Source organism: Dreissena polymorpha, chromosome 6 (genome assembly GCF_020536995.1).
Source record: "Dreissena polymorpha isolate Duluth1 chromosome 6, UMN_Dpol_1.0, whole genome shotgun sequence".
Lineage (NCBI taxonomy): Eukaryota > Metazoa > Mollusca > Bivalvia > Myida > Dreissenidae > Dreissena > Dreissena polymorpha.
The window spans coordinates 112,123,721-112,137,776 of NC_068360.1; the positions used below are offsets into that span (position 1 = coordinate 112,123,721).

The 14,056-nt window shown below is 35.3% G+C and overlaps 1 protein-coding gene across 2 annotated transcripts in view; it reads left to right on the top strand.

The window, feature by feature from the left end:
• The window catches only part of LOC127834208 (E3 ubiquitin-protein ligase RNF13-like), a 31,151-nt gene extending 23,521 nt beyond the window's left edge, over window positions 1–7,630 (top strand). For both annotated transcript variants that reach the window (XM_052359860.1, XM_052359863.1), the window contains exons 7-11: window positions 309–417; window positions 1,841–1,934; window positions 2,815–2,895; window positions 4,356–4,568; window positions 4,855–7,630. In XM_052359860.1, coding sequence (XP_052215820.1) covers window positions 309–417; window positions 1,841–1,934; window positions 2,815–2,895; window positions 4,356–4,568; window positions 4,855–5,312 — 955 coding nt within the window. In that variant the 3' untranslated portion in view covers window positions 5,313–7,630. The remainder of the gene's footprint in view (window positions 1–308; window positions 418–1,840; window positions 1,935–2,814; window positions 2,896–4,355; window positions 4,569–4,854) is intronic.
• Window positions 7,631–14,056: the final 6,426 nt, after the last annotated feature.

Genomic DNA, 14,056 nt, shown 5'->3' on the forward strand with positions numbered 1-14,056 from the left:
TTGTTTTATTTATTGATGACTTGATAATAATGGAAATAAGTATCTCAATCTATTTAACTCTTTCAGTGCTGAAACCGAATTTTGAAGCCCTTTGCAAACAGTTTGGATCCTGATGAGACGCCACACAATGTGGCGTCTCATCAGGATCCAAACTGTTTGCTATTCTAATAGTATTCTTTGAAAAAATAGAAGAAAATGCTAAGTTTAGAAATTCAGCAGACAACATTTTAGCAGAGGACATATTTCCCAGCATGCAATGGGTTGACAGCGCTAATAACACGAGCCTATCTCTATTGTCATGTTTTCAGGTACTACCTGTTCATAGATGATCATGAGCATGACAACTATACCTCATACATGCTGTGGCCGTTTGCAGTGGTCGTGGGAGTCTGCTTTGTGCTGATGCTTACCTTCTTGGTAGGGATTTGGTGTTATCAGATCAGTAGAAATATCAAATGAGCCTCGCCTAGGGAAACAGGGCTTAATGCATGAGCGTAAAGTGTAGTCCCAGATTAGCCTGTGCAGTCCGCAAAGGAATTGCTTTTGAGCTTAGTGAACATGGACCCTGGTTCCTGGCTCAACCAAGCTTGTTTGAGTACTTTTAGAAACAAATGAAAATGTACTTATAAAAAGACAAAATGAATTAGTATGTTTATTAAAAAAAAGGCAGCACAAGGGATACCAATCATATGAATACATTTGAGCCCTGTTCTGGGAAAACTGGGCTTAATGCATGTTCGTAAAGTGTCGTCCCAGAGGACACTTTTATAAACTATATTTTCGCTAAAAAGAGATTTCCTTCTAACGAAAAATACAATACAAGCGGGCAGTTTTGTCTTTGCTTTGCCTGTGCAGTATTCGTATGCATCAACCCCCATCTCCCAGATCACGACTCAATTACATTTCAGCGGAACTCTGCTATTTTTGCTATTGCAAATGCCCATTAATATAAAATAATGTCTGCATTAGTGCATACATATTAAAATCTTCTCCCTTTCTTATTATGTCGGATTGATATATCAACTTCTAAATAGTCAGGCTAGCAGAAATGTCATCAGTGTAATGACTTCACTGTAATTATACACTTATTTTGGCAATTAATGTGCCGACTACATTGTTACAGCTTACCAAGTGGTGTCGCAATTCTTAATGCATGTATTACAAGTTTCCTAACAGATGAACCTGTGCTGTCTACACAGGTTAATCAGGGGCAACACTTTCCATCTATACTGGGTATTGGCCCAGAAGAGACTTCATTTAAATAATAAATATACAATTAAAGCAGAAAGCTAAGTCCCTAATTAACCTGTGCGGCCTTTAGCCGGGTTGGCATTTTATGCACATGCATTAAAGGGGCCTTTTTACATTTTGGTTAATTGACAAAATAAAAATAAATGTTTAAGATTTGCAAATCTTCGTAGTAGTTATCATATTTGTGAGGAAACAGTAATACTGAACATTTACCGATGTCTTAAATATCCATTATATGCATCTTTTGATGATTTGAAAACCTGAAAATTGCAACGCAAAACAATTGAATAATTTGGGGAGACTTTTACCCCAGAGGTCAGTTGTTCGAGCCCAGTTGAGGGTTATATATTTTTCTTTCTTTACTTTTGTTCTTGTTGTTTTACTGCAGCTTTTAAGATCCAATGTTTACATCTACATGTATATAAAGCATTTAATGACAAACTTCAATACATGCCAAAATTTGTGAAAAGGGAAATTAATTGACATATCTCTTATGAAATAAGTAACAGTAAGGAACCTGATTTGTTCATATTATTGTATCAATCTAATACAGACTTTGGCTATAAATGTGTCGACTTCATTGTTACAGCTGGTCAAGTGGTGTCGTGATGCGAGACGCAGGAAACGCTCTCGGCTTCCATCCAAACATCTGAAGAAGATACCAACAAAGAAGTTCAAAAAGGGTAAGTGATGTTATCTGTTGTGTTTGTAAATGTTCTTTTGGTATTTGTTAATGATCCTTTGGTGTTTTTATGCCCCCCTTCAAAGAAGAAGGGGTATATTGCTTTGCTCATGTCGGTCTGTCCGTCCACCAGGTGGTTGTCAGACGATAACTCAAAAACGCTTGGGCCTAGGATCATGAAACTTTATAGGTACATTGATCATGACTCGCAGATGACCCCTATTGATTTTGAGGTCACTAGGTCAAAGGTCAAGGTCACGGTGACCCGAAATAGTAAAATGGTTTTTGAATAATAACTCAAGAACGCATACGCCTAGGATCATGAAACTTCATGGGTAGATTGATCATGACTCACAGATGAACCTTATTGATTTTGAGGTCACAAGGTCAAAGGTCAAGGTCACGGTGACCCGAAATAGTAAAACGATTTTCGGATGATAACTCAAGAACGCTTTTGCCTAGTTTTTATCAGGTTTTCAACAAAGGTTTTTGGACAGCGTCAAACAAGTTGTTTCTGGTCAATAACTTTAGTTTGGATTGACTCTTTGGTTTACATACATAATTGCAACCAATGTACAGGAAATCAACCCTGTTTTGCTAACACCCTTGCAAAAATCTAAAGGAACTCAACAATTAGCCATGGTTGCGTTCATGCACATTCGTTAATGTGGCATAAGTAAACATGGTTGATTTACGGTACATTTGTAAGTAAACCATGCTTGCTTTACTGTTAATTTACTAAACATTTGTTGCAAAAGTGAAAAATAGACCATGGTTGATTTCCTCTACATTTCTTGCCTGGGGTTAATAACCATGGATGATTTCCTGTACATGTGATGCAAGGATGGAAGTAAACCAAAGAGTGATCCCTTTTCTTGCAGGTGATGAGTACGATGTATGTGCCATCTGCCTGGATGATTATGAGGAGGGAGACAAGCTGCGTCTGTTGCCTTGTAGCCACGGTAAGCTGTGTATTGGACTTCTTTAACCCCTTCCCCCATAAGAAGCAAAGAGAAAATGGCTTTTGCAACCAGCATAAAACCAGAACAGCCTGCAAGTTACTCGCAGGCTGTTCTGGTTTTATGCTGGTTGCAAAAGCCGTGTTCACTTGGCTTCTTATGGGGGAAAGGGGTTAACAACAATACATGACAACTAAAAAGATGTGCTGTTCCATTTAACACGCAGGTCAATCAAGTCACCTGACCTCAGTTTGGCCTTGAACTGCCTTTATTTTGAACTAGGGCTTCTTCAAATGGGCCAATGTATGGATACTTACAAGGGTTCCAACTGAGGCATCACCACTTATTGAACTCAGCATCTTGTTTCACTGAGATAACTGTTGGAATTTGTGCGTGGGTTTTAGCTCACTTGAGTATTAATTTATTACCTTTTGATTACCTGTTCAGGTACCTCATGTGTTGTTTACCGTTTCACCATCCATCTCTGGACGCCATATTTTTAGCCATCAACCTATCTTTGGCTCGCGTTGTAATGTGTTGTGGGGCGTGCAGTAACATTTTTTTATAAATCAATCTAAATGAAACTTGGGCGGAATGCTGATCTTGTTCAATATCTTAGTGGCAATGTGTGCGTCAAAAACTAGGTAAGAACCTTGTCACCACTCTACAGGTCACATTTATGAATCAATTTTGATCACAATAGCTCCAAATATTGATGGTGACAATAGCTAGATTCAGTTCAAATATGGGCAGTGCATGTCCAAAGACTAGTTGACAAAATTAAATCAAAGAAGTTCATGTAACCTTTCTGTTAGCCACCTTAATGTCTCAACATTTATGGGACTTGGTAAGAAAAACTTTATCTTGGCAATTTTAACCCTTTCCGTGCGGGAACCGAATTTTGAAGGCCTTTGCAAGCAGTTTGGATCCAGATGACAGCCACAGAACGTGGCGTCTCATCAGGATCCAAATTGTTTGCTATTCTGATAGTATTCTTTGAAAAAAATCGAAGAAAATGCTAATTTTAAAAATTCTGCAGACAACATTTTAGCATACGACAAATTTCCCAGCATGCAAAGGGTTAAGGCCATGTTTGAATCTTGTTCAAGGTGGGTCAAAATATGAGTGTCGACAATTGGTGTACTAGATTAAGATTTTGTTGGATTTGCTGATAATTTAAAATCCTACTAGCATAATTTGCAAAGTTTCAATCGACCCTGCGAATAAAGACCACCTGTGAATAAAGACCACAACGGCCAAATCCCTTAAGTGGTCTTTATTGACAGGTTAGACTGTAATAAGCTTTAAATGGAGTTAATTATCTGTACCTGCCAACTGATAAAAAATCAATCAATCAATCAAAGCGGCGCAGTAGGGGGCGTTGTGTTTCTGACAAATACATCTCTTGTTATATATATATATATTATTTTATTATTCACATTGCGACATCTTTAACCCTACAGTCTACCACACCAAGTGCATTGATCCTTGGCTAACTAAGAACAAACGGAGCTGCCCTATCTGTAAGCGCAAGGTGATCCCGGGAAACGATCCTGACGACTCCAGTGACTCTTCGGACGAGGAGTCTGGAAACACGGAAAGAACCCCGTTGCTTAGTAATGCATCATTGGGTCAGAACTCACCTGGTAACAGGAGGTCAACATTTGATAATTCAGGTACTGGGGATATTATCTGATTTTGCCATTCCACCTGTACATTTAGGGTCCTATAAGAATAGTTAATTCTTCTATTATATTTTCAATGACTTCTGGCAATACATTGAAAGTCTATTGTTTTGAATAAAAAAACACACTTCAAATGACCTTTTACACATCGTTTGTAAATATCATTAGTATCCTGTATATAATTAATCTCTGAAGGATATTTTCTTTAGTTATAGGCTATTCTTTATTCAAGAATCTAACGAATGGGTGAACATGGGTTTGTGTTCTCTCTTTCCAGGTTTGCCTACTCCAGTGCGTGTAGGGGTTGTAAACGAGGCCCACACTTCAAGTTCCCATGAGTCTGAAGACTCGGAGTCAGAGATGGGGGCAGTAGGCGGAATCAGACATTTAAAGCTCGGCAAGGAGAATCCTCTCCTTTCATTGGGCAAGTCTCCTGCTGACGAATTCAAACCGACTAATGAGAGGAGCCCTGCCAAGTCCACAGCCAATCAGAAGAGAGCTGATAAAGAGCTGAATGAGTCTGGCGGGAGTGGCCAGTCAGGGAAGGCAGTGGCTTCGGATGACTTGATTGACATTCATGATGATGATGGGGAGAGATTTGATAGTGAGAGGGTGGAGTCGGAAAGTTATAGGGAGGAGTCAGAGAGTGAAGGGGAGGAGTTTGCGTGTCATGACACAGAGGTGATTGTCAGAGATGGTGGGAAAGAGGTGAGGCATGGCAATGGAGTCGTTTAAGGAATTCGAGAGATTTTATCATGCAAAAATTGAGATTTCTGCGTACTGGTATTTCCCTTTGTAATATTCTTTTTAGAAAATTATGTAATTTTTTTTTTTCTTAATAATTTTGTGCTATTTTGTAAGTTTATTTGGTAATTTGGATATGGCGATCAAGGATATTATTTTCTTCTTGTTTTAAATACACATTTATATTTTTTATACAATTAAAAAAACAACTGATTTTAAGATAAAAATTGAGTTAGTAACAAATAGGGAACTTTTTTCGAGAACACAACAAAATCTAGATTGAGTCTTGTTGCTAAGGGTTTCTATTTAAAGACTAACATTGCATATTGTTTGTGTAATATTGTTCAAGTACACTGGGCTATCAAAGTAAATTTACAATTTGTTATTCTTCACTGGCCAATATACATCTGTTATTTTTTTTTATTCTGCTGCACAGGAATTTATACCGTAGCATTTGCTTGAGCCATCAGAACTAAACTTTTGTTTTCAGAATCAAAATCTTCATTAATGCTTTAAATCAATTAAAATAACACTGGCAAGTAATGATAGTTAGGATAATCAATGGTAATTATTCTGAATGTTAGGATTATTAATGGTAATTATTCATACCAAATGAGGGTCGTTATGTTGAATTTTTTTCTTTGTTGTTTACATTTCATACATGCTTTGTAATTGTACCCTATCTAACCATATAGTACTAATATACCCAGGTTGAAAGATGTTTTAAGAAAGGTGTGTAATAAATTTTATGTTGAGCAGTGTCAGTGATAAACCCCTTGTTGTGTTAATTTTGTTATTTAAATATGTTTTTTTTTACTGATGTGTAATCAGACCTCTATTACTGACATGATATGTGCTGTTGTATTTATAACTTATAGTGCACAAATACGTTTTTTTAATGCACTAAGTATAAGACAAGTACACTATTATTTTTCTATTATTCTTCTTTTATTTAGGACTTTGTTTAATGTTATATAGGTGGCTGAAATTGTAAGAATTCGCTCGTATAAAATTGGTAAAAACGTCCAATCCTTAAATTAATAATTTCAAAAATATCTTTTATTGGGAAGTCACCTTATCTGCCACAACACCGCATAGGGTTATATATGATAAAGGCAACTCAAGTGTAGTAAGTTGATTACAGCAATGAAAAATTGATGATTTAATAATGCTCATTAATAAACTAAATAAATAACATTCCTAGTTTAGCGAAAACAGTCAAGCAACAATGTATGAATGATGTATGAATGATGTGTGATGTATGAATTATGTGCGATGTATGAATGATGTGTGATGTATGAATGATGTGTGATGTATGAATTATGTGCGATGTATGAATGATGTGTGATGTATGAATTATGTGCGATGTATGAATGATGTGTGTGAACAGTCAGCAACAATGTATGAATTATGTGTGATGTATGAATGATGTGTGATGTATGAATTATGTGTGATGTATGAATGATGTGTGATGTATGAATTATGTGCGATGTATGAATGATGTGTGATGTATGAATTATGTGCGATGTATGAATGATGTGTGTGAACAGTCAGCAACAATGTATGAATTATGTGTGATGTATGAATGATGTGTGATGTATGAATTATGTGTGATGTATGAATGATGTGTGATGTATGAATTATGTGCGATGTATGAATGATGTGTGATGTATGAATTATGTGCGATGTATGAATGATGTGTGTGAACAGTCAGCAACAATGTATGAATTATGTGCGATGTATGAATGATGTGTGTGAACAGTCAGCAACAATGTATGAATTATGTGCGATGTATGAATGATGTGTGTGTCGCCATTTCACTTTTTCTTACTGAACTACATGTATATAAAAAAGGACTTATATTTTTACATTTTATGGAGGCTGTTTAATTGAGAAAAAATTTATAATGAAGCATTGAAATTCCTTGATAGTTTTCACTTAAATGTTTGACTGTTGAAAAACAGTGAATCACTTGAATTACCTTTTAACCACATAAAAACATCCAATGTCTAAGAATAATTCAGCTATTAAGCAGTGGATTTTGATATCAAACAAGACATGTATAAAACATATTTGTTGAGTTTGGTTCATTTAGTGAGTAGCCTTTTTCCATATGACTTGTGCTTGTATTATTACTATATTTTCTAGATCGTTATTTGTATTTAAATTTTAATAAATTACTTGTTATGGTAGCATGGAAATTTTCATGTACTTTTTCATGTGTTATTTAAACTTTTTTTATAATAATAAATAAAATTGTTGATTCTGAAAGTTTGCATTGTGCAATAAACCTTATATTAGACCGGTTAGGTGTGCCACTGTTTTTGTTTTCCCAATATTTAAAAGAAAAAAAACAACAACCATAACTACAACAATAAAAGCGTTTGAACGTTTAATTTGAAGTTAAATTCTATATCTGATCATGTTTTCATTCTCACTCATAGACTGCGGCAGATTTATATCAGACAGACAGACAGATGGACAGACAGACGGGCAGACAGGCAGGCAGACAGACAGTTTATTCAGACTTGTACAGAAGTACATAGTCTTCATAATAAAGTATACATGTTATGTTTTGTCGCGTGCCTAGGTATCACAAAATAACTACATAACTTTAAACGGACATTTAATAATACACATACTAATAAACTATTAAAGCTACAATGCAATTATTGAACAGTATTATTTAGATTCGCATTTGTTATAACAAGAGCTTCTTTGGCATATTTACATACATTATAAATTAACTGATTTGTCACATGAAACTAATATCTTGTTGAATTTATATACAGATTGGTTTATATACAATTTACGGCTTATAAATTTTTTCCTCATATCCGTGTAACGCTGGCAAAAACATATGTGTCTTGTTCTGAGAAAACGGGGCATAAAGCATGTACATAATGTGTCGTCCAAAATTTGTCGTCACTGATTAGCCTGTGCAGACTGCACAGGCTAATCGGGGACGACACTTTACGCACATTTATTATGCATGCCCAGTTTTCTCAGAACGCGACACATATAAAAACAGTATCATCAGCACTGGTCATTAGTTGGGTTATGTCGGATAGGGTGGGACGACTCTGATTCGTTAAGTGCTTGGTGTGAAGAAACTTTTACACACAATCATACATCGGCTATCTCCGGACTCCTCCGTTAGATAGGTAAATTTAAAAAATAAATTGTCTGCTGATCGAGAGTGCTAGTAGGCAATTCAATGCCTCTCGCTTAAACCTCTCGTGCCAACTACGAGTTCGTAGATACTGGTAACAAAGCAGCTCGAATCTGCGACCGCCAGGGAACCGCTCTCACTTCTTGCCACTCATCAACACCTAATTGATGGCGTATTAATGTAACAATAGACCGTTCCAGAATTTTGTAATTACCCAATTATCTCCCCTGAATACTTATCTCCCCTGAATACTCCCTGCGTCCGCCATTACACTGCTGGTCATAATACACCAAATAGTTTTCCTATATAATTCAATGTAAAAGCGACAACTTTGAGCGAAAATAAGTGCAACATTTTGCACATAGAGACCCCCATTACCATACCTTTTCTTAAAGGCCATTCTAAGCGGAATCGATTTATGCAATAAAAAAGATATGTCATGTACAATGCAAGAAAGAACTTGACACAAATCAAAATCGACTGTTTTTGCAATTTTTTTTTTGGCCGTTTCTTAGTGGAATGTAACCTTTTCTAGTGCAATGGTTTACTATAGTCTTCAAGTGTATCATATTTCAGGGATTCAGTAGTGAACACCTATTCATGCCCTACCATTATCTCCGCAAGATAACACCCGAATAATGGTAAAAAGTGTAAAACATGCCTTCCTGTCTACTATGATATTTTTTTAGAGAGTACAGCCCTACATGAAGCGATCATTTAGTGTATTGTAACCTGCTGCCTACCAGGTTACAATAAACTAAATATTTTTGGAGTGCTTTTGCCCATATTAAAATCCAATATGGCGGCGATTGCCCCTGACAAAATTATGTCAATGTCAACAAACATGTACATGTAGATTTACACACAGAGTCGTTCTAAGCATGAATTATCAAAAAAAAACTATACTCGCCTATTTTTTTAATGGACGCTGCAGATTGTGATGGCGTCTAGATCTAGCCTTCACATCATGAAGTTTGTGGCCCAAACACAAGATAATCCTTAATAACTATATTAAGCTTTGAAACACTTCTTGCAAACGGGTTATTCTTACTGAATAAACTTTCTATGATAAAGCAACAAAGACAAAGTTTATTCCTCAAAGAAAATACCCTTACATTTACTTACATCTAAAAGCAAAACAATTCGAATATACTACTGAACCAAAATACACACCCATCAGTATATTCTACACACACAATTTCACATCAAAATAGGCACGCACAAATTCGAAAAAAACAATAGCACGAATAAGCTTGATCTATATGTAGATCTAAAGCCTTCGTCTCACCGGTTCCATCCGAGGTAAGAAGTCAAAAGAATGTGCACTTTTTCATAATTAATTAACATCCAGGATACATTTTGATTTTCACGTCTTCAATGTTTTATTCCCAGACATCACATACTAGTTTCGTGTACACCATAAAATGACATCACATATTTTTGGAAAATGACGCAATAAGTATATCATTTAATGAAGCCATCAATCAGTTGATTCATTATACGGATGGTGAACAATTACGTCCCTTGACTAGATCTAAAGGTTGAAGGTCGTATAATGTTAAAGCTAAAGTTTTCTCGACTCTAGAGATTTCTTATGAAAAATAATTCAGTGGAAGAAGCAAAAGTAGTCCGTGCACGCGACAGGTATATTCAACAAGGTGAGATACCGGTTAGTTTATTCCATGGGGGTGTTATACCTTCAATGTCGGTATCAAAATGGGATTAAAATATATGTAATGGTTATATTACGTGGGAAACAGGGTATGACATGTGATAAATTGCATTATCACTTTAATGAATATTCATGTTAAAGTATGGAAAACCGGTTCGGTAGTACATTTGAGTGAAGGAACACAATAGGATGATATGTAGTATGTCTACCCGTAGTATCAGCCCTCAAAATTAATGAATACATATGAATTTTGGAAGTGAACAAATACAAAAACACGCATGTGTTACATGTACATGTAAATCTATAGTTTGATGTGTATTATTGGACAAAACAACGAACATTGCATTAAAATCGGCGTTGTTTTGACCAAAATACTGGCTAGACTTTGCTCCATGTTGTAATCTGTATCATGTACCATGTGTCTCATAATATCGACCCCTCATTTTGGTTGCTAAGATGTGTAACTACGCGCCTGTGCTTGTTCGAAAAAATAGAAACTTAATGGAAAAACCAAAGTCTTGCTCGTGTTGTTCTTAAAATATTTTAACATTTTATACAACATTTGATAAAGCTACTATTAATCCATTAACAAACAAACATAATTGTTGTTACGGTATTTAAAAAATCATAGCATCACCCAGGCATAAACATGACCTACTTTGCAATAAAACCCGGGAATCATTGGACTGATCGCCATTGTAGTCATTTATAACCATCAAATAAATTACAACTTCTAAAATTGAAAAAAAACACACAACTTTCCAACACTTTTTGAGAGGTTATCCTTAAAGTCACGATACTATTAGGAGGGCCGATACTATGTGATTGAGGGGATAATTAAATGTCAACCACAACACACGGGAGAGAGAAAATGTTTCAATACACCTAGCCCGAGACAATTTTACAAAACCTCATGGGACATAATAAAATGACATCTCGCGGTGAGCGAACAATTAAACAAAGGACAAACCAGGAAATATTCAAAATTACCGAAGATCATTATATCCCCTGTTTTGTATATCGCAAGGAAAATGTGAAATTCAATTTAAAATAGTAAAGAAGCCGTCTGTTTTCATTTCACGTTAATCGTGCTGACCAGGAAAACGAGTTGGTTTCGAAATCTCAGAAAATTTTAGACACTGCTTAATTAACATGTATTGGACGTCTTTAACAAAAAACTAAGACGACTCGTTGACAATGATCTGCAACGATTCAAAACCAGTGCACATAAAAATGGCGCTTCTGTATTTTGAATAACCTACACATCTATCGCGTTATGTGTTGATTATTCATAATATAGCAGCACTTTCTAAATCGTTTCTGCAAGATACGTTTTGTTTATAATTATGCGACATAGTTAATTTGTGCCTCCTGATTTAAACCAACGCGGTTTAGAACTACAGACTGATCACACTATATCTTGTTAATAGAGCATGTCTAGAAATAGCTGTACATGTCATGCCAGGTATGCACACGTATCATTTAGTGGTCTACTACACAAGTGCGTTCAAAGCACGGTCGGGTTAAAGCTTACAGTGCACATGTTTAATATAAACATAAGCAAATAACTTTTAGATCTACAATCTTTTGTAGGTGTCATCAGATTGTGGTGGGCTACAAAGGTCGTTCAAATTACGTCCCTTGGGTAAAAAACTGGCCACGAGTCAAGTGTAACAGTTCCTTAAAGCATTGCTATATGTATATGCTCACTAAAATCAAACCCAATGGCACTTTCAAGAACTTTCAAATCAGTATCTTCAACGACTTGTATATCCATACTAATCCATATTATTTTGGCCGGAATCTCATTTTGTACGGCACGGAAGGATATATGCCATGGTCATGACATCATATATGCCGTGGTCATGACATCATATATGCCGTGGTCATGACATCATATATGCCGTGGTCATGACATCATATATGCCGTGGTCATGACATCATATATGCCGTGGTCATGACATCATATATGCCGTGGTCATGACATCATATATGCCGTGGTCATGACATCATATATGCCGTGGTCATGACATCATATATGCCGTGGTCATGACATCATATATGCCGTGGTCATGACATCATGCTATTGATAGGATAATCGCAATTATGCACACTGTCTTGGGCAAGAATCAGGCCAATCTGATCACATTAAAGAATGTGCGCGCTAGGTAAAATCTTACGAATTTGTCTGGACGGTAGTTTCTGTTCAGCACAGATAAATATTTAAATGGTTTGCAATAGTCAGACACAATGTGAGACGTTTGTTTTAGATCCTAAGTCCATATCGCTTTTCAAAACGAAATTATTTAAAAATGTGACTGTATATTGATTTGTTTAATATAAATATGTTAATATATTGTACAATTTCACAGAAAATAGCGAAGAGCTCCATGAGACATTGTGAATCAAAGAACCACATTCGAACGTTCATTGTCATGATTGAAGGTCCAATATTTGTGAAGGGGAACATTTTTTCATACATTGAGATAATTGAGAACGGTCTTTCTAAACACAATCAGCATTGAAATAATATTCTTTTCACTTATGTCATATATTAAAATAAATTATCATCAATTGTTGGTAAAGCCTCTTATCGGATTTTCGATTTTTGCTTCTTATTAACGAAACGTATCGAACGCTAGATACTTACGTCAGAAATGGCAGGGTTGTGGTGGTTAGATCATGCTCCAAGAGACTTAGTGCATAGGCGGATTTAGAGGGGTACAGAAATAGAGTACTCACCTTTAATGTGTCAAGTTTAAACATATTAAAATCACGCTTTATTTATTTCACTTAAAAGTCAGTGATGTTATTGAGTTGTGAAAGTTATAAGGAAGCTTTTTTTCTTAAAAAAACAACAACAATAAACCTGAATTTATCATTTGCGTTCAGATAAGGACTTTTTCCGGCGGTAAAACATAATATAGTAGTGATGATAATAATATTAGTAAAAATAAAAATAACAGCACAAATAATAAAAATTAATAAATATATAAATGTTTTAATAAACAATACTAATAAAAGTAATAGAAATAGTAATAATAGTAATATTAATAGTAATAAAACTCGAAATGTATTTTTGAATTTGCTTGACGTATTTATTGAAAGACTGTGCTTGAAGAATCGTCACATACTAATACCTAACTGCTGCTGGTCGGATATATACAGTACATATTTTATCTGCTTTTTTAGTTGCAAATAACAGATTATGGCGACATAATTTAATCAAGTTACTTTAAATCCTCAGGAAAAAGCAAGCGTCGCCGAATAGACCGGCACTATAAATATGGCGCGTTTTATCTGGTGATTTGTGTAACAGGTTTATCGACGTAATGAAATGTAAACACCGGACATATTTTTTGTAACATGCACGAGGATTTCATGCGCATCAAATTTTATCAGGCCAGGTATATTTTTTGCGAGTGATTCTGCTTATTGTTTAGACAACTACCGAGTTGCCCAGTATAGACTGATCAAGATGACACATTTTGGTATTACCAAAATGTCCAAACAAAAAGCAGAATGATAATTTAGTTTATAGAAGTATATATAGATAGCTTCATACCATAATACCTGAGCTAAGTTTATGAAATATTCAGAACTTATAGGGATACCGTAGTTTATAATATTCATAGTAAGCGTTGTTTTAGTACCATTACATATATATATATGCACAAACGGCAATGTGAATGTATTGCATATCAAATTTCACACGCCTTAACTCCTAGCAAAGTCAACGGTTTACATAAAATAAGAAAGATAAATATAACCAAGAGAAATAATTTCAGACTTTATTTTATGAACCTAAACTGCGAGATGAAATTCTATTTTTTATTTCGCAATTAACACTTTTGATTTTTTTATTTGTGAACGCTACAATTATACTAAATA